Source organism: Amphibalanus amphitrite, unplaced genomic scaffold (assembly GCF_019059575.1).
Source record: "Amphibalanus amphitrite isolate SeventyFive unplaced genomic scaffold, NRLGWU_Aamphi_draft 000746F_arrow, whole genome shotgun sequence".
In the NCBI taxonomy this organism is placed as follows: Eukaryota; Metazoa; Arthropoda; class Thecostraca; order Balanomorpha; family Balanidae; genus Amphibalanus; species Amphibalanus amphitrite.
The window spans coordinates 333,457-355,637 of record NW_024882240.1 but is presented as its reverse complement, the minus strand read 5'-3'; the positions used below and the strand labels follow the sequence as shown (position 1 = coordinate 355,637).

At 50.4% G+C, this 22,181-nt stretch overlaps 2 protein-coding genes across 7 annotated transcripts; one reads left to right on the top strand and one right to left on the bottom strand.

Annotated features, from left to right (window-relative positions):
• The first annotated feature begins 1,783 nt into the window (after positions 1-1,783).
• LOC122365520 (mediator of RNA polymerase II transcription subunit 27-like) lies at positions 1,784-20,649 on the top strand. 5 transcript variants are annotated; one of them, XM_043336790.1, is made up of 3 exons: positions 1,784-1,967; positions 19,060-19,388; positions 19,594-20,649. In XM_043336790.1, the coding sequence occupies exons 2-3, from the start codon at positions 19,101-19,103 to the stop codon at positions 20,218-20,220; spliced, it is 915 nt and encodes a 304-aa protein (XP_043192725.1). In that variant the 5' UTR covers positions 1,784-1,967; positions 19,060-19,100; the 3' UTR covers positions 20,221-20,649. The 5 variants fall into 5 exon arrangements, with proteins under 5 accessions (XP_043192725.1, XP_043192723.1, XP_043192724.1 ...); XM_043336788.1 differs by lacking the exon at positions 1,784-1,967 and adding an exon at positions 16,478-16,508; XM_043336789.1 differs by lacking the exon at positions 1,784-1,967 and adding an exon at positions 16,567-16,710.
• LOC122365519 (zinc transporter 6-B-like) lies at positions 9,330-16,404 on the bottom strand. 2 transcript variants are annotated; one of them, XM_043336785.1, is made up of 8 exons: positions 16,331-16,404; positions 15,550-15,692; positions 14,960-15,185; positions 14,455-14,598; positions 13,875-14,097; positions 13,403-13,519; positions 11,848-11,952; positions 9,330-11,494 (listed from the first exon to the last, which is right to left on the bottom strand). In XM_043336785.1, exons 2-8 carry the CDS (start codon positions 15,683-15,685, stop codon positions 11,123-11,125), a joined length of 1,323 nt encoding a protein of 440 aa, XP_043192720.1. In that variant the 5' UTR covers positions 15,686-15,692; positions 16,331-16,404; the 3' UTR covers positions 9,330-11,122. The 2 variants fall into 2 exon arrangements, with proteins under 2 accessions (XP_043192720.1, XP_043192721.1); XM_043336786.1 differs by lacking the exon at positions 16,331-16,404 and adding an exon at positions 16,004-16,118.
• Positions 20,650-22,181: the final 1,532 nt, after the last annotated feature.

The following is a 22,181-nucleotide window of genomic DNA, read 5'->3' as shown; positions in this document are numbered from 1 at the left end:
TTGACCTTTCGAGGTCAACATATATATCATTCGAAGCGGATTGACGAGAGGATCACGATGATGCCCTTAGTTGGTTCCTATCATGACTAATCCGAAAGTTATTCGAGAAAAACTCTCTCCTTATCTAGCGCCGCCATTGACTTTTTTGACCCCTGTGACGTCATCTTTGACCTGACATGAAAATAATCTTTGTTAAAATTGTAGACCTTGTCCGTGCGTATCCGATGCCGTTTACCGCTTGTCGCTATCTTGCTTCGTTCTCGAGATCTCAGGGGGGGGGGCGGTCATCCGCCCCCCCCCCCCCCGTCGGTACGAAGTTGGCGCAGACCCCCGTCGGTGCGCGGGTTATTCTTCAATCTCCGGAATGTCTCGTCTCGCGCGACCCCGGTCTGTCTGACTGTCTTCGGTAGCCTCGCGGACGGAAGAAAGGATACTTCTCTCGGACTCGGGATAAGAAATGGCAGAAGGAACTAGGAAGCACATGTTTGCAGATTCAAACCACCGTACGATGTCACTCAATGCCTCTCAGTAGCCGTGTGTGGCGAGGCCGCCGGGAATTCCGACGTGTTGAAGGAGTCTTCATTGGAACGCCGTTCAGCGCCAGTCATCAGCATCAGGTTATGGTGCGTCCGAATCCGGGGGACGATCGGGTGACCCTACCGGCGGACCGTGAAGGTGATGCAACCGAGCGCGACTTCACAGGTGTCTAGGCACAGGATATATTGAGTGAATCTAGGCAGCCCGGTGGGGTACCGAACTGTTTTGCTGGTGTCGACAAAAATAAATGAAATAATTGAGGAAGCAAATAAGGCGGAAAACACCATCATCACTTGAACGGTTGTAAACTTCTGGGTGCCGGTTAACGAAAATGACTGGCCTTGCTTGCTTGTTTCGCTTGCTTGCATGCTTGTTTGTTTGCCTCGTAAGCATTCGTTTTTGGGTTGAAATAGGAATCTGTAAAAAGTACAGGTGTTTGCATTTCAGTTTATCGCATTTCTCCAAAATGCTATCGCCCCATCGTTCATTGCTTCCGAATTCAACACCACAAAGAGAATCTGCATAATGTTGAACGGCATATTGAGTGGGGAGTCAGTGTCGCTGCCGTGCGAGTCGTGACACTGATCCTCGGCCGTGACTCGGCGGCGACTCTATGTTTGGCAGGGAGCCGCCCACCGGCGTCCCTCGCCGGCTGTGGTCTGACGGCTGACCACCGGCTCACGCCTCTGACCCCAGATCCGGCCCGGCCGTGAGCCGGCTCCGGCTCCGGGCCCGCTCCCGGACACAGTGGACCCGGAGGTCACCGCCGGCGGACACAGGCCGGGCCGGGCAGACATAACTCTGCTGTCGGGCCATGGGAAACCAGTGGAGATAGAAGGTAAACCAGAGACCCTGCTCGGCGGAGGACGATGCGTTGAGAGCATCACTGAGAAAAATATACTCGTAAAAACTGACGACATGACGCTGACCATTGGTGGGCCTCGGGTCACTGGCGAGTCCAGTTGATATGAAGCTATTACCCCGTTTACATGAGTCATTCAGCCTAAACGGAAATATCCGATTAGCCAGGGAACGGAAAAATGCGTTTCGGTGGCCCCGTTTACATGAGCCTTGTCGGAAAAATCCGTTCCGAAACGGATAATTCCCTTTACGCCGGCAGCCCGAAAAATACGGATATTTTGCGCATTTTTACATGTCTGGCGCAGCTCCTATCAAGCATTATTTGTGCTTGTTTTAGGCTTAATTTACTTGATTCTTTGAAGTTTTGTATGTAGAATTGGAAATAATCATGGCACAAGCCATTATTTTACTTGTGTGCTGTAAAAGAGTGTGATAAACTGTCAGAAAGCAAGAAAACAATTGAGGTCTTGGACAACATTGAAGAGCACATCTATATTGAAAGTCTTTTTGATTTCAGAAAAAGGCTAAGACAGCTCATAATAGTCATAGCTCATCATGCTGGACCTCCAGTAAGTTGACAAAATGAAAATGCATGAAAGAATGTACAGGATGGTGCCACACTTCAGAAAACATTGGTATGAAAGTGGGTGGTACGGGATTGTGTATACATTTTTGGTTGACACATTTGAAGCACTTGAATATTCCAGCATTTTATTTTCATTTTTTGCTTTTAGCTGCTCAGTTCTTCAAAGACAGGGGTCAGATCAGTACTAGGTGAATTGTGTAGTAGATGTGACCTTGACCTGTGGGTGCATTGCTTGACTGTCGGATGCAACACAGTATCCATCATTTCCATGTGTTTTAGTCATAACATAAATTACATCTACTCACCACCAAACTTTAAGACACTATCAGTGCAATTTTCAAAATGCATAGAATAATCCACTCTCAATCACACCAGGTAAGATGTGAAGATGAAGTCCGAGTGGTACCTATGTGGTTTGGTAGGTTGGTTGACCTTGTAGATTGGTAGGAAGTAGTTTGGTATAATAGGTTGTAGGCATGTAGGTAGGTGTGTTTGAAGGATGGTAGGTTGAAAGATAGGTTGGTAGGTAAGGTTAGGTATGATTCTACAAATTCCACAAAACCTGCCAGTTGCCTGCTTCCACCATTCGAAATTAACCAAACTTTCAGAGACCTTCCCACCACTGAAGAATCTACTTCTTTGGAACAATAAGGTGAACATTTAAATATTGGTGGGGGGGGGGGAGATGGCAGTGTCACTGAGTAAATTTGGCTGTGTGTCTTGTGTATATTTTGGCATGCAGCCAAGTTACTGTCCCAACCAGCCTGCGTGCCCTGCCGTCTGGTGGCTGTTCGCTGAAGCATAAGTTATCTGAATCACTGCTAGGAAGTTTGAAGTACCTAGGTAGAGAAAATTTTTGGGAACATGTACTAAAGCAAAATAAATCAAGCATCATATCCAGTGTACCAAGCACTAGATGACACTAGCATGCTGTTACAAGTGGCTATAGGGAGCGACTGGCTGGGAAGGCTATGTTGGTTGCCCTGGAATTGAACCCTGATTGTTGAATCTAAGAAATAAGGAAATTACCCCTGAACTAGAATGCTTCCCTTTTGAAGCATAGGACGTTCCTCTCAACACTTATGTAGGTACTTCATGAATCTGCCACAATGGCGCGAAATCAGGGGCAAAAGGTGGATTTCATTGTCATTAGACCTACCATTCAAGATAAATATGTATTTTGTTGTGTAAACTAAAAAGTTTCATCTTTAAAACATGCATATTCATGTCATTTTCTGCTAGATGTGCAAAAAATCCGTTTAGGCCTGACGTCCTAAACGGATATTTCCGTTCCGCGTAATCGTCATTTTTGCGCGCCCAAACCAGTTTACATGAGTCGAAACTTGCGCACTTTTCGCTAAACGGAAATATCCGTTCTAAACGTCATTTTCGCTGACTCATGTAAACGGGGTGTATATCTCCAACAAAGAAATATAACGACACACGACTTTTCAATTGGCCCTAAAATGCGATATGCCGAAAATACGTCCAAATAATAGTATAGACCATGCCCCCGCAAAACAGTTTTTGTTCGCCGCGGGTGAAAATGGGCAGAGTTATCTGAGGTCATTCACCACCATCCGTGTCCTTTGTTAGCAGTAATCGCGGATGTCTTCAGCGAACTACACGGCTCCTTGTGAGGTCTCATCTCCAGCCATCCGGATCGGGGCGTTGCCGCATTCTGTTTTCCGATGACGCCAGTGACGAGTCTCGGACGGCGTCAGGTCGTGTCATCACTGGGAGTAGCCGCGGAGCGCTCCATTTCCGGCGCCGCTGCCGCCGACGAGTCGCGACGATCCCCTCCTGATGGCGGCGAGCGTGAGTCAACAGGACGCCTGTCGGCAGTGGCACGTGCCACATTGTGCAACTGATGCAATTGATTGTCTGCAAGCTGTCCCGACTCGTCCCTCTATTGTCCCGGCATATTTTCGTTCCATGTCTCAATTATTTCGTTTCATATCCGTCCTGTCCCGTTTCGTTTCCCGCCGTCCCAGCCCGTGTCGTTCTGTATCCCATCTCGACGCCCCGTTTCCGCGTTTCATCCCACCCCACTACCCCGTTCGGATCATTATTGCGATCAGGAACTGTTCTTTCCGGACAGGATATCATCATATGCTGAGCTGTTCGGGGCGGGACACTGCATCGGACGGCCCCTAATACCAGTCCGACCAGTGTTCGGCCCCTGTCGAACACGTTTCAACGTCCTCGACAGCTCATGAAGGGGGACCCGAGCATCCGCGACATATTCTAAACGGGGGCGCTCCAGTGGAGGCTTCTCCTAAACGGAGGCACCACGAGTGGAAGTCACTCCTAAACGGGAGCGTCCCATTAGCTGTCACCGTTGAAGAATTCGGCAGCGGGTCACGACGGGGATCATCGGGGCGAATCCGTCCTGTCGAACACCTCCTGAAGGCTCGAACGGAGCGGCTCGATCGGGGACCAGCCCATTGGCGCTGAGTCATCGCCGCCGTATTCGGCAATCGGCCGTATATTGCCGGTAGTGAACCCGAGGCTAGGTCACATGGTCAATGGATGTGGGTGAGCAAATTGACACTCATGGAAAGCTGAAGTTAAAAAAGCTAAGAGCTATTGAATACCTAGCATCAAATCTTTTCTCTTTGAAGTTTGAATATAAGAGCAATCATAAACCATCAGCTCATTTTACGTCGAGGCATGCAAGGCATCAGTGACCAGCTGGAGTTAGGTATAAAGTTAATAAGTTAGGATGTTACTCAATTCAAACCTACCCTACCCTACCCTACCCCTACCCCTAACCTACCCTACCCTGCCCCTACCCCTATCCTACCCTACCCTACCCTACCCTACCCCTATCCTACCCCTACCCTACCCTGCCCCTACCTCTACCCCTACACTACCCTACCTTACCATACCCTACCCTACCCTACCCTTACACTACCCTACCCTACCCTACCCTACCCTACCCCTACCCCTACCCTACTGTACCCTACCCTACCCTACCCTACCCCTACACTACCCTACCCTACCCTACCCTACCCTACCCTACCGTTACACTACCCTACCCTTCCCCCTTACACTACCTACCCTACCTTACCCTACCCTACCTACCCCTACCCCTACTCCTACCCTACCCTACCCTACCCTACTCCTAACTGACCCTACCCTACCCTACCCTACCCTACCCTACCCTACCTTACCCTACCCTACCCTACCCTACCCTAACCTACCCTACCATACCCTACCCTACCCTTACACTACCCTACCCTACCCTTACCCTAACCTACCCCTACCCTACACTACCCTAACCTACCCTACCCTACCCTACCCTACCCCACCCTACCTCTACACTACCCTACCCTACCCTACCCTACCCTACCCTACCCTACCCCTACCCTACAATTCCCTACCCTACCCTACCCTACCCTACAATCCCCTACCCAACCCTACCCTACCCTACCCTACCCTACACTACCACCGACAGTCCAAGTTTCAGCTAAATCGGCCCAGAAACGGCTGAGATATTGCAAAAACAAATTAATTGTATTTACTGGCGAATCCTCTTGGCGAGCGGTGCCTTGTGTCGGCCTTCGTTGTCAAAGGTCAATGACCCGCCGGCCCACTCAGTTTTCTAAGCGAACAACTGAGCCTAAAGCACGTGCCCTCTGCTCGGCGCCGGTCGCGGCCCCACGGCCCACCACGTGCACACCGCTGAACCCACCCCCTCGAAAATTTAATACGACAAATGAGTGCACGCGTCCGACTTGCAGTGAAAATTTCACCCCCGTAGCCCTTACCGTTCCCGAGCAATAGCGTGTTTTTCCCCATTCTAATGTTAACCCTATGGGCACGCGAGCACGCGCCGCGGGCGCACCCCCGGCCGCATCATGTCCAAAATTTAATACGACCTACGTGTAAAGGTGGCCCACATTGCTGTAAAATTTCACGGCCGTAGGTCAACAGACGCCGCCGCAATAAGCGCTACAAAGTGACTACGTCGCACACGGCGGCGGCGGCGGCGGATTATTTAGGATTTATAATATAAATCCTAAATAATCCGCCGCCGCCCACGCCGTGTGCGACGTAGTCACTTTGTAGCGCTTATTGCGGCGGCATCCGTTGACCTATGGCCGTGAAATTTTACATAGATTTGGGCCACTTTTACATGTAGGCCGCATTAAATTTTGGACATGATCCGGCCAGGGGTGCGCCCTTGGCGCGTGCTCGCGTGCCCATAGGGTTAACATTAGAATCGGCAAAAACACGCTATTGCTCGGGAACGGTAAGGGCTACGGGGGTGAAATTTTCGCTGTAAGTCGAACGCGTGCACTCATTTGTCGTATTAAATTTTCGAGGGGGTTGGTTCAGCGGTGTGCACGTGGTGGGGCCGCGACCAGCGCCGAGCAGAGTGCACGTGCTTTAGGCTCAGTTGTTCGCTTAAAAACTGAGTGGGCCGGCAGGTTATTGACCTTTGACAACGAAGGCCGACACAAGGCACCGCTCGCCAAGAGGATTCGCCAGTAAATACAATTAATTTGTTTTTGCAATATCTCAGCCGTTTCTGGGCCGATTTAGCTGAAACTTGGACTGTCGGTGGTAGTGTAGGGTAGGGTAGGGTAGGGTAGGGTAGGGTAGGGTTGGGTAGGGGATTGTAGGGTAGGGTAGGGTAGGATAGGGTAGGGAATTGTAGGGTAGGGGTAGGGTAGGGTAGGGTAGGGTAGTGTAGAGGTAGGGTGGGGTAGGGTAGGGTAGGGTAGGGTAGGTTAGGGTAGTGTAGGGTAGGGGTAGGGTAGGGTAGGGTAGGGTAAGGGTAGGGTAGGGTAGTGTAAGGGTAGGGTAGGGTATGGTAGGGTAGGTTAGGGTAGGGTAGGGTAGGGTAGGGTAGGGTAAGGTAGGGTAGGGTAGGGTAGGGTAAGTTAGGAGTAGGGTAGGGTAGGGTAGGGTAGGGGTAGGTAGGGTAGGGTAAGGTAGGGTAGTGTAAGGGGGAAGGGTAGAGTAGTGTAACGGTAGGGTAGGGTAGGGTAGGGTAGGGTATGGTAGGGTAGGGTAGGGTAGGGTAGGGTAGGGTAGGGTAGTGTAGGGGTAGGGTAGGGTAGGGTAGGGTACAGTAGGGTAGGGGTAGGGGTAGGGTAGGGTAGGGTAGGGTAGGGTAGGGTAGGGTAGTGTAAGGGTAGGGTAGGGTAGGGTAGGGTAGGGTAAGGTAGGGTAGTGTAGGGGTAGAGGTAGGAGCAGGGTAGGGTAGGGGTAGGGTGGGGTAGGGTAGGGTAGGGTAGGGGTAGGGTAGGGTAGGTTAGGGGTAGGGTAGGGTAGGGTAGGGTAGGGTTGAATTGAGTAACATCCTAACTTATTAAGGGCTCGAACAACTCGCATGCATCACCATCATACTTTATAGTTCAATTAAAAGCAGTTACACAAATAATACCAATAAAAATGCAAGTTTCTACACCCAAACTAATGCATCCGTTTATCATACATATCAAAAGATACAGTTATCGCGTAAACCTGTACCTCTAGTATAAAGTACAATTATTCCGATCCCGATCCCGTTCACTGAGTTGCGCCGCATTTCGTGAACATTGTGCATCGCACTGTCTCGCATTGCTTTAGCAGTAACATCCACCATATAATGAAAAGGGCGCAGCAGGCGGATATTGAAGACATTTCCATTGGGTAACAGACTCCGAACGAGGGGGAGGGAGATTTCTTCCTTGCTCGTGCGGAGTCGCCTAAATAATTGCATGCGGTAGAATTTCATTCAGCAGATCCGCTACATGTATTAGGAGCATTGCTGATGCCACTGGAACCGGACCAACTATGTTGTATCCCGTCTGTCCCGGGGCGCGGGCCAGCGAGCAACAGCTGCTCTCCGTGCCTCGCATTGGCAGCCTGATCTAATGCAGGTTTGGAATTTGGTGTGCGGATCAGAGCCGGAACTAGGATCTGTGATTGAATAGTGTTGCGCTGTGTAAGAGTGCATGCTGACATGCTATACATATGCACGAACAAAAATAATACTTGTGTTCCTAGTACCTATCTATCCATTCTTGACAAGATATCGTGACCTGTGTTGCTAATTCAATGCCAAAGCAGTAGCCGCATTTAATTTGAAAGATAGCCGTAAGTGCATATTTTTCTACAGGCAAAGAAAGCTATCGCATCAGTTATAACAATTTGGTGATCGCATGATTCATAATGAGTGACAGTGACATCCCGTTCAGTAAGAATCTGAGATTCATGAGCTGTTCAATCGCAGTAAGCACCTCGTCACAGTCCTCACATTTATCTCGATGCCCTGACGCGCCCATGGTGGGCGTCCCTCCCGCCGCGGTCGCGGTGACAGCCGCCACCTGACACCAACTGATGGCCGACAATCTCGGCCGGCGCGCGATCGTGCCGCGGTCGACGATCGGGCCGATCAGATGCGCGATGACCACCGTGCTCTTATGCGGCGCGTGCGGTAGGCATGGCCGCAACACCTTCCCCAGTCGCTCTCCCAGCGCCCAGATAGGATTTTGAGGTAAACGCTGAAACCGCTGCGTCAGGAACATCCTGTTTCGTGCGCTGTCGGAACCGTGTAACACTCAAAGGTGCCATTTTGACGAGCGATGCGCCACGCGATTGTTGCAAAACGACCGGCGATCTCTCAGCGGCGGCGTCACCCGGTAGCCAAACGGCCGATGACATCGGCTGTCGGTGCCGCATCGGCTCACCTGATAGCCGCCACAGACTCACGCGCTGGCTGTCTCGTGCGTAGTGCATCCCGGTTTTGATGGAGAATTGAGTGTCCCCTCACGGCTGGCCGATGGCTCTGACATGCGCCATGAATACGGACACAGCGCTTAGGTGACGGCGACGTCACGAGAATGGTACAGAGCCGCCGCTGTCTTCGTCGAAGAGTCACGTTTTGCACGTACGGCGCAACTCGGATGGCTTGAATGGGACAACTCAAGGCACGCCGATTGGTGCCGATTGACAGACGAGAGAAGTCGGGACGGGCTGCAAGTCGTGTGACCCAAAACGCCAGACAGGATGCACGCTCGCATCAGTGCCGACAGGATGTAGCGGAATGGTGGAATGTTTGGGATGCACGACACCGCCGATCAGACGCGGAGGAATGGCAAATCACCGGCGGAAATTTATGACGCGAGCTAAGGAGTCGTCCGCAGCTGAGCATCTGCGGAGGTAGACTATCCCGCCGGGCACTCCTGTATTGCGGGCGGCCTAGCATGCAGTAATCTAACGCGTAGGTACGCTTATTGCTTTTCATTATTCATCTTCGGGATGAATATCTTGGCCGATCTTGGTGAGCAGGAGGTAAAGCTGGCAGATATCGAAGCGCCATTAAATCAAATAAATCTAACACAGCAAAGAAACTTCCAAGCGTGTATTGTACTCTCTTGACAAAACAATACGAATCACATGGGCGGGCGCAGTCGCTTGCACATGTTATCACAAATGTCTCCGGACGGTAAGGAGGCTCTCCCAACTCACATAGAGGGCAGATCGCTGCATGGACCACCCAGGACGGGTCCCTCGGAGCGCAGACCTTACATGGCCACTGGCCACCCCACAGTCGGCACTGGTGACCGTTTCGGGTCTGTGTGACGTCCGAGGACCGGGGGTGACGCGTCAGACGGTCACACCGGTCACGTCACGGAAAATACCGACGGCAGCTGACTCCGATCACATCACCAATACATCAGAGAAACGGCCGTGGAATTCAATAAACACATTCGTAAGAACGGTCAGTGCCATAAAGACGGATATGTCAAGTGAAGAATTGTTCACCGCATACCGATTGACCCCGGTCCTCAGTCTGGAAATATGTCAAATTCTTGTAACCTTTCAGATAATCTACCTAACCTAAAACGTGTCTAAGTGTGCTCTTCATCCATACTTTACAAGGCTTACAATCGTGCTGCATCGTCTAAGTATCGCTACAAACAGTCCAAACATACAGGCTCAACCACAATCGACTCAAAATTCCCATGTCTCTACGAGCTTATGTAACTGATCAAATGTGGGATAGAGATGCTCGATACGGACGGCGATGCGTCAACCACACATTTAGCAGCCGTTCGCCCACACATACACAACGATTTTTAGTGGTGAGCCAGCAAACACCACGCCAGGTAGAACCTCCACACATAACCAAGCCATTTTCATCAATAAAAGCTGCGACCAAGAACCAATAAGAAGTGTAATTCACCATATGTATCCATGTTGGATTCCAATATATGCGCGCGATCGCGGCCCGGACGTCGCTTTTGGATAGTAATCGATATCCTCGTATCGGAACTCGGTAAACCAGAGACAGACCAGCGCAACTGAAACGTTGGACCTATTCGGAACATTTAACCTGTAATTTTACACTAGCGCTCCCTTGAGGCCGAATCATTAATGGCCCTTGCAACCATGTTTGAAGTTTAGTATATCATTCAGATAGTATCAAAGAGAGACTTGTCAGTACCTACTTCTTACTGAGCCTACATTTTGTAGAACATGTTATTTGTAAAAGAATAACTGACTTAACGATGACAGATGTGCATTAAACTGTAAGTCACAGAATACTGAAATGATATAAAGGTTAGGACGAGCAAATTGCTTCTATTTAATGGCGACGATATTTTTACGACGAAATTTATCGCGAATCTTAGTTGAAAACAATATTGAAACAGCTGCACGCACTTCACACTTTCATCACGTTGCTGGGCAATCGTTCAATACATGCTTGCTAATCATAAAAATATGAAAGCATATAAGCAGAAAAAAAAACTTGCAAAAAGAAAGTTACAGGGCGAAATCGAATACGGTGAAATAATAAGCTCGTCAGCTGATACTCATACCACCACATACCCCATGGCCAACGAAATACTACCTCACAAAAATGGATATTTTGTTCCATGCGCAAAATATTTCCTCCCTTAGCCATTCCTAAGGCGTCACAGTCAAGACCTTCCTGTCCCGCAGCACTGGCTTATAAGCACACCATAACAGCGACTAGGTCCCCGGCTGTCAAGTGCCAGCTCTTCACCAATTCGGGCGTCCTCTGCTATGCCTTCCATCCTCATCAGAGCTCGACCGCCAACCCTGATGGTTGCAGACATCCAAGTGTACCCCTCCCCATCCCCACCCTTCCCTCCCCTCCCCGTCACCCACCGTTCACCGCCGTCCTCCCGCCGCCACCGTAGAGGCCGCCACCGTCCACCGCGGCGCGCCGTCGCCGCTTACATAGTACGCCACGCGGTCGGTTGGCGGCGCCACCGTCGCCGGCTCCAGGGCGCTCAGGTACAGCCTCTGCGCGTCCCCGCCGCCGCCGTTCGCTGCCGTCGCCAGAAGCGGCGCGCTGGCGACAGTGGCACCCGGTCGCGGCGAGCTCTCAGTCGGGGAGAAGCTGCCCCGCGAGGAGTAGTCGTTGTTGAGCCGCGGCGTGGCGTAGCGCGGCGGAGCGTACGTGGTCTGATCCAGAGCCAGGGCGGACGAGGTCAGCAGGTGGAGCGTGGTCTGGCTGCGCGTCCAGTCGTCCTTGAATACCTGGCGACGGTGGGACATGGGGCTTCGTGAGGACCGGCAAGGTGTGCGACAAAAGTACATATTGAAAATTGAAATGAAACTTGAAATATTGCAAGAACAGAGACGAAAGCTTTATAGCTAGAACTTTACGTGACTGAGCGTCCGTAATGAGGCGGTAGGGCTACAACTACAAGCACATTTCACCCTTGCTGTCACATGATTTGGTAGCCCGTGTCGGCTCACATTTGCAACCGGTGTAGTAAATACCGGACTGACCGATCAAACTGGTCACATTGAACAGAACACAGAGATGGCATCAACCCAACAGCTCGCAGCCCCATAACACACCTCCCCGGCTGCCCCCCGACACCTACCTGAACGGTCAGCACGTGTACGAGACTGGCGAATCTGGCCGACACCTTCGAGAGGACCTCCTGTTCCTTGGCGTCCCGGCGCACCCTCGCATGGAGGGAGCCCGCCTGAGGGAGCGATGTTAGGTAAAATGTTAACCAGCGAGCAACGATATGAGCGGGTACATACTGGAGCAGGCTGAATTCTACGAATTCTACGAGTGCAGATGCAGTCAGTAATGTAAATAATCCAATGTAAGTTAACCCGCGCCCCACTGAGGTATGCGTGTAAAACGCCCTACTGGAGGGGGGGGGGGCGTTTTACTACTGGGCCCCCTCCTAACTCCGAAACTACTGGGCCGATCGTCAAAATTCAAACGGCGTCTGATAGCCCTCGGAAAACTGTCGAAAGAAACCTAATTTCATTGACCTCGAGGTCACCGATGGCGTCACAGGTCAGGTCAAAGTAAAAATTATTAGCATTTTGGCTTGTTCACATTTTGGGCTCTAGCCGCCGTCTTACAAGTCAGATCAGGCTCATTTTGGTTTACACACTCGTGAACAGATGCTCTAGACACCCTGAGGGTACCAAACTTGTCCTTTGATTTTCAGGTCAGGGTCAGGTCATCATAGGTCACGGAAATAGTATATCATGCGTCGGTCACGTGACACATGTTTTATGGTCCATTTAGGCCATAGATTTCGAATTTGATGTCGTCTGTGTCATTCGAGGTCATTTTGAGACGAATTTAGCTTAGGCCAGGTCACTTTCAGGTAAAAAAGGTCAAATTTTGAAGTTAAAATTTTTCAACAAAAAAGGTGTCTATTGGATGCAGTTTGAGCTCAGGAACACGATGGTGCTATTTATATTGGTGTACGATCTCAAATACGTACTGAAAAATTGATTTGAAAACTTAATATTTTGATTTTTTTGCAATAATGCGTATAACTTGGGCCATATTTGAAGATATTTAGCTAAAACTTACTAAGAGTTAGTCGTAAGCATGTGTTCTATCACATATATTCCGTTTTTTTCGAAAAGTCAAAAACTTTTTGAAAAAATATAAAAATATAAATTTTGAATTATATTATATAAAATTTTCGAAAATCCGAGATAGCAGCTTGATAGCGCAGTCTATACTGAGTCTTTTCATGCAAATAAATTGGATCTAGCTTTTAAAACTGAGCTCTTGGGAGCGATTGCCGTGGTTCAATGTTTTGCGTCGAAATCGGCCGAACATGACGTCATTCTGACGTCATTTCCGGCCGACCTATGGTAGCTACGAAGTTCATATTTTGACCCAAGGTGTCAAATTGATGCAGCCGAAGGTACTGAAAGTTTGGCGTCGATACGTCAAGCGGTTCGGAAGTTATTGCAGAAAAACGGGAGGGGGGCTATGAATAGCCCCCTATGAATAGGCTATGAATAGCCCCCCCCCCCCCCAGTGGGGCGCGGGTTCAAATGCGGGCTAATAATGTGAGCCAATAAAATGCAGTCAAGCCTGATATCAGCGCCCACCCCTAGGGAACAGCCCTAGGTTCCCCGGGAACGAGAGCCCCAAGGCAGCGCGCCACTGACCAGCACTCCGGTGGAGAGGGTCCAGAAGTGCTCGTGCCGAAACTCGAGCACACCATCCAGTGTGAGCGCCTCACGCAGACATTTGTCCAGCTGTGAGACCACGTGTGAAGGTGTCGTCTGTAAGAGAGGGGCGAGAAGGAAATACTCACGTTATACTCATGCATTGGCACAAACAAGGATGATCAGGTTTGAGGCTGACATGATTATTAGAAAACGATTCAATTCACAACGTTGAGAGCAAGCACATACATTACTGATATATTCCTTAGCTGCCTGCCCGGTATCGGACCCCTGAACGAAAGTATAATAAATAACTCAATCCTGCACATTGGACAGATAACGCTGTGCATGTAACAACCTCATTAAAGAAATCAAACCTTAAAAATATGCATGCCCAAACCTGCAGTCCACCTCACTCCCCAAACTCCACACTATAACAATGCCTACCCCTTCATCTCCCACCATTACTGACCTGCAGCAGAGACCTGCCGACATTGACACACAGCGGGTACATAGTGCCCACCAGACAGGCGGCCAGGCACAGGCCCGCTATGGGGTCCACCACGTGATAGTGTCGCGCGTCGATACCGGCCGCCGTCAGAGCCACCAGGGCCGCCCCCGAGACGGAGAGCAGAGCCAACGTGTGTACGCGCGGCAGAAGGAGGCGGCCCAGGCCCGGCACCACGCCGCACAGACTGCCGGGAAGGGAGGGTTAGGTGGGCGGCGACGGGGCGAAAGCACACGGAAGTGGAGAGTTAATGACATGGAGATTCACAGCTGAGAATGGTTCTCCCCATCGCCCCATCATAGACTAATTTTAAAAAGTCCGGTCAAACACAATTACCGGACACACAATTCTGTCGATACGCAAATCGACACTGAACTTGTTACTCAAACAAAACTCAATGTAAAAATCACATTGATTTGCAATTTCCAGGCAGACCATTGCATGCCACCAGTTTTTCCACATGATGCCGCCGCGCCTTTCCACCTATCCAAGCCCACAAACCTGACACCATCGTTACCCCTACCTCCCTCCACCGTCCACACACCTGCTACAGACGTCAGCGAACTGCTCCTGCAGCCAGCTGGAGGGGGACACCTCGATCACGTGCTGCAGGGTTCGGCTCGGCCCGCTGTATACCAGCAGAAGGTGGCAGAGAAGGCCGACAGCGGCCCCGAGCACCATCCGACCACTGCCGACGGACGGAGAGGGGTCAAGGGATGAGACACAGCGCTGTGTCCACTGGAACAGCGAAACGCTCAGTGGACGGGGCATAACGCTCGGTGGACACGGTATAACGGACCCGGTGGATACGATTTAACGCTCGATGGATACGCCGGTATAACGCCCGGTGAGCACGGACCTATAACGCACGGTGAGGGCGGCGTAATTATCGGTCATCAGTGTAAATGGTACATATTTATGGGCGGAAATCGCAAAACGCTCAGCGGGAGTGGCACGGCACGCCTCTTGGCCTTCATGCTTAAATCGTGTCCCGTATCTACGGTTATTCGAATACCACCGGCCCACCGCACCTGTATCTATTTACTCACGTGGCCACATCAGGCGGGAAGAAGAGCCTCTCTGCGCAGCTGACTGAGACAAACAGGGCGGCCAGCTGGGCGAGTACCGTGCTGCTGAAGACGGCCAGCGTCTCACAGCGCTCGAAGCCGTACGACATGGCCAGCTCGGGCCGCCGGGTGGCCACCCAGAGGCCGAGCAGCGAGGTGAGCAGAGACAGCAGGTGGAAGTAGCTCAGGCAGGTGTAGGCCATCAGCACTGCCGGAGGGCAGAGGTCAGCGGGAGAGAGATGCAGGCGCCCAATGACGTTCTGGACATTAGATAAAAATGTGAATATGCTTGCCAATAGCTGAAACTGATAAAAACTAAGTTTTTTATCTTTCAATATGAATTAATTGAGCTGATCTTTTAAAGACATGTTGAGTCACTTTAGTTCTTAACTCCACTGTCTAAGCTCTGCTATTGTTTTCTGAGTGGAGTACCTATGGTCAAAATACCATATCCATTATCATGTAAATTGCACAGGCTAGCGTTGAACAAAAGAAACCAGAAGAAAGCTTGCATGATAATCTTAACCTCCTCCTCAAAAGTCAGTGAAGAATCAATGTTTATACCTACTCACCCATGCTGTTTGAGGCATGACACCAGTGCATCAACAGCCCAGTTGAAGAAATGTTGATGAGTAACAGCAGGAATAACTTTGGAAACCTATGGTCTCTAATTACTGGAGATGACTTAAGGAGCTTCATGAAACCCATGTTGAATCTGCAAAGAAAATGATGGTCAAATAGTTAATGGAAAGCTGACATGACCTCAAAAACTCATTTCTTATGCACAAGTCCTTTACCTTATTCACCATCTCAAAGCACAAGATATGTGCAAGATTATGGAAGTCCATGGAAAACAAGACATAAATTGTGTTTCTACTGTGTACAATAACAATAACTTTTATTGTTAACAATATGACAATTGTCAACAGTACCTATGACCAACAGTATGATACGGATCTCAGCAAAAGGACATATTGAGCTTCCAGTTCGAAAAAATTGGTGGTGATGGTCTAGACCTTTACATACCAAAATGAAAAGAAAAGACACATTTCCTATATCCAGAATTGGAATCTACTTCTCAATGTAAAATAACAGGTTAAAAATAGCCTTGGGAAACACTTCTGAACAATGCTTTCCTGAAAACTTGGATTGGATGAAATATTTCCTCAATAGTGATTTTAAATTGCCTTGTAAATAAGCCTCTGAACACCTGTGTAAAAGCAAACAACGACCAAAGGCAGAACCATCAGGCAGGGCAATTTCAAGGAAGATGTTGGCTGTTGCAAGGTGGAACATTTTCGAATGTGATGCCTACTATAAATTAAAAATTTAATAAAAATCCTGCATACTCACATGCAGTTCAAACCAGAAGCCTATCTGCGTTATCCAAATGAGTGTCGACTTGTCTCTCGACTTTCTGAATATAATACATAAATGACGCGTTCCATTCATTCTCGATTTCAGCATCTTCGAGCAATTTTGTTTTATTTGAGATAACGCTGGCTAAATAGCCGCTTGTGATTTGTTCAAAGTAAGCTTTCGCTGCTCAGGCTCTTAGTTGCTAGGCAATTTGTTGACAAAATAATATCACTCCGGAACAATGTCTAAAATAGAACACCCTACTGCAGTGCGGCTTGCATGATACGTTTCAAAAAATAATTCATATTTTATAGATAGGTTCGTAATTGCTGTATTGCATTGATATTACTGTTACGTGAGAAATAACGGACGGGGTGAGTAGGTACTTGGTCATAACTTTTATTTGAAACAATAATTCCACTGATTGATGGATGGCTCATTTTTTATAGTGATGCTGTCTGACTAATCATAATCATAATGAGGCCATGGTGCTATTTGGAGTCTTGCTCAGCAGTCAGCTTGAGCTCTGCTTCCAGTTTCCACATTTCACATTCCAGTTTCCACAAGTTCAAAATGGCTTAAGGCTAGAGCTTGAGCCCCAGCATAATGGAGTTGCAATGCTTTTAAATGATAATCAAGTGCTATCCTGGCCCCACTGGGGTATGTCCAGACTGGAAAAAAATACACATTATGGCGAATATGTTCAAAGTAGTGGCAGGATTGCACTGAGAATTTCAGAGCACGACTGGTGTAACTTAGCATGCTCCGAATTCAGCGCATGACGCTGAATTTTTCAGCGCAGGGCGGCCGCATAATTTCTTGGCAGAAGGCAGTCACCAAATTTATAATTAAGTCAGCACACTGGTCAATCTAGCAGCAGATTCAGGATGAGACGTCCCTGCCACGGTCGTTGCGTACTCAACTCAATTGGTGAGCCGGCAGCCGCCCTTAGCCTACTCAGTGAAGGAGCAGTCGCCCAGGTGGGGCCTCAACCCTCAGCGTGGAGATAGGTTTAGAAGACTTTGCTTGTTGACCATCACCGAGCATCGTTAAGTAAGACTGCTGTCGGTTCCTGCCCACTGCGGCCCATGAGAGCGCGGACGACCTGGGGAAACAAGCGGCTGCCCTGCACTCAAACGCCCGCTCAGTGACCGTGGTGGTTCATTGTGCGACATCGCATCAATGGCGCGACAACTGGTCCGACTTCCGAGTCACTACTCAAGCCACTCCGTGGGAGCACGCTGGCGCTCCCTATCCCCGGAGTGCATCGAGAGGACGCCGTTTCGGTGTACCAGGTGAGGGCGGGCCACCGGGGCCGCTCGCTCCAGTACGTGCAGTGCACCGAATCAGCTGTATCCACTCTGCGGCGTGCCAGCAGTGCCCATACAAACGGTGCCCCGCGGCGCTCTGCGCCGTGTGCCGAGAAGAGGCTGATGTGCCGGAGCACGTGCTGCTCCGCTGCCCGGCCCTCGCTGGCTCCCGCCAGCCTCAAGCGCACTGCTGACGCTCCGCCAATTTTTGTGGCCCCGGAACTTGCGGCTCCGGCCTTGTTTCACGGCACGACGCTACAGTGCGCTAAGCGTATTGAGGAATTCGATTTCCGTGGAAATAAACAAAAACCTTATTCGAAGTTCGGATGCTCAAACATGGAAGAGCGTCCAAGGCCCCGAAACGCTCTGTCTGGTTGATATAGCCTTGGTCGGTAGATGTGCTTATGTGTTTTATATAAAAGCGCAAATAGGCACCCAATTTTCGGCGCAAATCATGCAGAAATTTCAGCGCATAATCGCTTGCGCCGAATTTCGGCGCAAGAGGGTCTCAACTCTCACGGGCAGCCGGCGTAGTGTATGGATGATTTCCAGTCTGGGGTATGTCCTGTAATAAACCCCACTGGTCGTGATTTCGAAACTACTGTGCCAATTGTCAAAATGTAAGTGGTATCTGATAGCCCCGGAAAAACTATGAAACTAAACCTAATTTCATTTTCATTACACTGACATCCAGGGGTGCGGAGCCGGAGCCGCCGGAGCCGGCACATTTTGCCCGGAGCCGGAGCCGAAGCCGCCATGACATTTCACCCGGAGCCGGAGCCGGAGCCGATTTTTTTCTTCGAAGCCAGAGCCGGAGCCGCCATGACATTTCACCCGGAGCCGGAGCCGGAGCTGGAACCGATTTTTTACTCCGGAGCCGGAGCCGTCTGAAATTTTCACGGCTCCGCATCGCTGGACATCATTTCTAGCCCACCTATTGTAGCTAATATTTTTTTTTGACACAAATGGCCGTATTCACAATCACGGGTTAAGGGTAGGGGTAGGAGAAACCGTTTCTCCTACCCCGACCCTTAACCCCTGATTGTGAAAATAACCCGTTACCCGTTACGGGTAACGGGTTATTTTTGTGGCCGTAATCACGATCGAAGTTTACCCCTGATGGTCGCCCGGCGCCACGCAGACGGCACCACGCAGGCCAGGTGCCGGTAGGGCCGGTAGTGGCGCCGGTACTGAAAATTTCGTGTTGATATATCTAGCGGATTAAAAGATATTGCGGAAAAGCGAAAGGGGGCTATCAATAGCCCCCCCCCCCCCCTAGTGGGGCGTGGGTTAAAGACCAACACTTAACAAAGTGTTGGTCCTGGATCTTTCAATCCATCCATTGAAGTATTTGACCTAAATTTTCTAAATCGATTTCCATCAATGTAGCCTCTGCATGTTCCATTGTTTCAGGCACTGCACTGAGTCCCGGAGGCCTCTGACTGTCCAGCACCATGGCTGAGAAGACGGTGGAGTCGCTGTCGAAGGCTCTGGACTGCGTGCAGCAGCTGAGGACCAGTGTCTGTGACGTGTTCCGCTACATGACCGAGGGTAACTCGGAGTCGGGGGACGATGACACGCAGCGCAAGCAGTACGTCATCAACCTGAAGGAGACGCTGAACACGGTGACGCGGCGACTGCATGATGTGGAGGAGAGCGTCAACAAGCTGTCGGTGCCGTCCGGCGCCTTTCAGCTGGGGAACACCGGCTTCCTCAGTCTGGATCCAACGCTGGACATGCAGGTCTGTTCACATTTTTTTTCTCGGTGTGTGCCATTTGGATGTTTAAGCTCTAATAATGGGCTGTGTTCTCATTGGGACTGTCAGATATGGAGGAATGCATGCTGCTTGTTCCATTTTTATTTTTTGATGAGCAAGTGACTTTGTTAAATGCCGTTTTTTGTAAGAGACGTGTATTTTTCACGGTGACGTCTTTCCCTCTCGGCAGGTACTGTACGGCCGCCTGCTGGACAGCTACAAGTGGACGGAGAAGGTGCGCGACTACTCGGCGTTCGCGGTGCCCATCTGGGCACAGAACGGCGTCAAGCGCTCGCAGCAGACGGCCCTGGTGCGGAAGCGGCGCATGGCGCAGACGAGCCACTGCCAGCCGCCGCAGCATGTGGACGCCATACTGAAAACCATCGGCGGCACCTTCAACGGCATGCAGCTGAGCATCAGCCGGCCCTACGGCACCAACTCGGCCGTCGTACAGGTGGACCTCGACCACGTCCTGAAGGCGGTCATCACCTTCAAGGGCCTGCTGATCGAGTGGGTGCTGATCCGCGGCTACGACGAGCCCATGCTGACAGAGGACGGGCGTGTGGACCTGTGGACGCCCTCCGATTACCACGTGTTCCGGAAGGTGTCGGAGAACGCCCAGGCGGCGATGGTGCACTACTACGGGCCGTTATACCCCGAGTTCTCGCTACGCTCCTACCTCACCTGGATCTACAGCTACATGAAGCTGTTCTCGGAGCCGTGCGTCAAGTGCGGCAGTCGCCTGCTGAACGCGATGCCGCCCACCTGGCGGGATCTCAAGACGCTGCAGCCCTATCACGAGGACTGCAAGTCGTGAGCTGCGCTGGTCACGGGGTCTATACATAAACTGTGGGGAGGGTGGGTTGTGATCTGTGCTGATGAAACGGAGGGCAATGGACAGGGACCACAGAATACTGGGCCAGGGATGAGCTACACTTGGCTGTTCTGTTTTGAAGCGGTGTGAGCCGAGATGGGCACAACAGCTTCGCCGTCGGAGCAGTCTTAAACTCAAAGAAGCAAGGCGTGCTTATCGGTGAGTACATACAGACGCTCCGTACCGCTTGAATCGCTCTGAGGGTCGCTAGGCTATCGCCTATGACGTGCTCTGGCCTGGCTAGTAGTGCTCTGGTAGTGCTCGCCTCGACTAGTAGTGCTCGGACATGACTGTTGCAGCCGCTGTTCTGATACAGTTGTGGCGCAAACCATGGGCCTAGTCCCCTTGTGCCCGGGTTACCGTTCTTTTTTTTTAACAATGATTTTATTCTTTCGTTGTTATGTGCGAATTAGAGTGAAATCCACTCCTTCATTGGTTTCCAAAGCATCACTTATTGTTCGCTATTAAGCGTTTTACCGGTATCACATTTTTTTTTATAAGCCGCAAGCGTTTCAAATGAGATCTTGATATTTTGCATTTCTACAGCGGCATCCCGGCTAGGAACTCAAACTCAGTTGTCTTTATTGTTTTGCTTTTATTCTGTTTCTCTTTCCTCTTTTTGCTTCTATGAGGTTTATATCCGCAGTACGGTATTTGCCTTTTGGATCTGTGATGATTCGAATAATATCGGAAAAGTGAATCTACTGTGAAATTTGACTGTCGAGCATTGGTTATAGCCAACGCTATAGCTGTAATATTTTTCAATTCCCTCATCGGTTTTTGTGACTTCCAATGCTGGCAGCCCTCTAGCTGAGAGATGTTCATCTTGGTGACTGTCACGTCGCTGTTGACACGCAGGCATGTTCCATATGTAAATAATACATCATCTAAAAAAATACATAATCTCCATATGCGCAGATTCGCATCAGATGCCTTTTTATCGGCTGCGGTCTCTACCTGTGGGTTCCACTATCATTCAATGCTTCCGTCAGTCCGCACCAGGTGGCGGTAGCTCTCCACACCAGACCTCAGGTCCATCAATTGCGGTGAGCTGCAGCGGCCCGCCAATCTGATCCCGGTTCGCGGTAACGGAACGACGGACCGGTTCCCACGCGTAGATGGCGTGGTCCAGGAGTGGGTGGGGAGTGGCAAAGCAGGGTGCTTCCTCTGGCCAGTGTCGTCCCCGCGGAGAACTAATTTGCGTAGATGGCGCTGGTGGGGACAGGACTTTCAGACCCATCGAAGATGCCTAAACGATACCTGGATTGGATAACTATGTCAATGTATGAGTGTGAGATATTAGATAACTGCTGCTGGTGCTGCTTATGCATGATAAGTCTATGTTCGCCGAGGAAAAAGGTTTGCATTTACTTTAACCCGCGCCCCGCTGGGGATCTTCGATTTCCACCGCCCTGCTGGTTGGGGGGGGGGGGGGTCCCTTCGTGCTGGCTGTAGTCCGCGAGGAGAGGGATAGGTAAGTCCGATGGATAAAAATTATACCAGAGGATTTCTACAATTATGCTAAAATATACAATTCGTCAATGCAATATTGCGAAACATTACCCATATCGAGGGGGTACCGGACTGTGCACAGCTCGGTCCCCTATACACCCTAGCCCTTTATCAGCCCCGGCGGACCACGCCTCGACTGTCGAGAGTGACGACCAACCCGTGCCGGGCGGAGCACCGCTGCACGTGCATGTAGCACACCGCTACACGGATGCACGTGGTAGTAGCGACGGCGCGGAGCAGACTGAGCTCAGTCGGTGTGTATAGGGTTTCGCTGGCGGCTGCTTGTCTCTTGCGACGGACCTCGCAGGCGCCGGTGTAGACGTCTCAGACTGGAGCGGAGGAGCTGAAAGTGGTGGTATAAAGAGACGGAGGTAGAGGGAGAGGAAAATCGT

What these genes read in the sequence shown, in the direction of transcription:
- LOC122365519 (XM_043336785.1), bottom strand. Translation starts at nt 15,685, where the DNA reads ATGGGTTTCATGAAGCTCCTTAAGTCATCTCCAGTAATTAGAGACCAT. An exon ending in TCATGCCTCAAACAGCATGG is followed by an intron (nt 15,186 to 15,549) that starts GTGAGTAGGTAT and finishes GCCCTCCGGCAG; the next exon opens with TGCTGATGGCCTACACCTGC. An exon ending in TCGGCAGGTCTCTGCTGCAG is followed by an intron (nt 13,520 to 13,874) that starts GTCAGTAATGGT and finishes CCTCTCTTACAG; the next exon opens with ACGACACCTTCACACGTGGT.
- LOC122365520 (XM_043336790.1), top strand. Translation starts at nt 19,101, where the DNA reads ATGGCTGAGAAGACGGTGGAGTCGCTGTCGAAGGCTCTGGACTGCGTG. An exon ending in ATCCAACGCTGGACATGCAG is followed by an intron (nt 19,389 to 19,593) that starts GTCTGTTCACAT and finishes CCCTCTCGGCAG; the next exon opens with GTACTGTACGGCCGCCTGCT.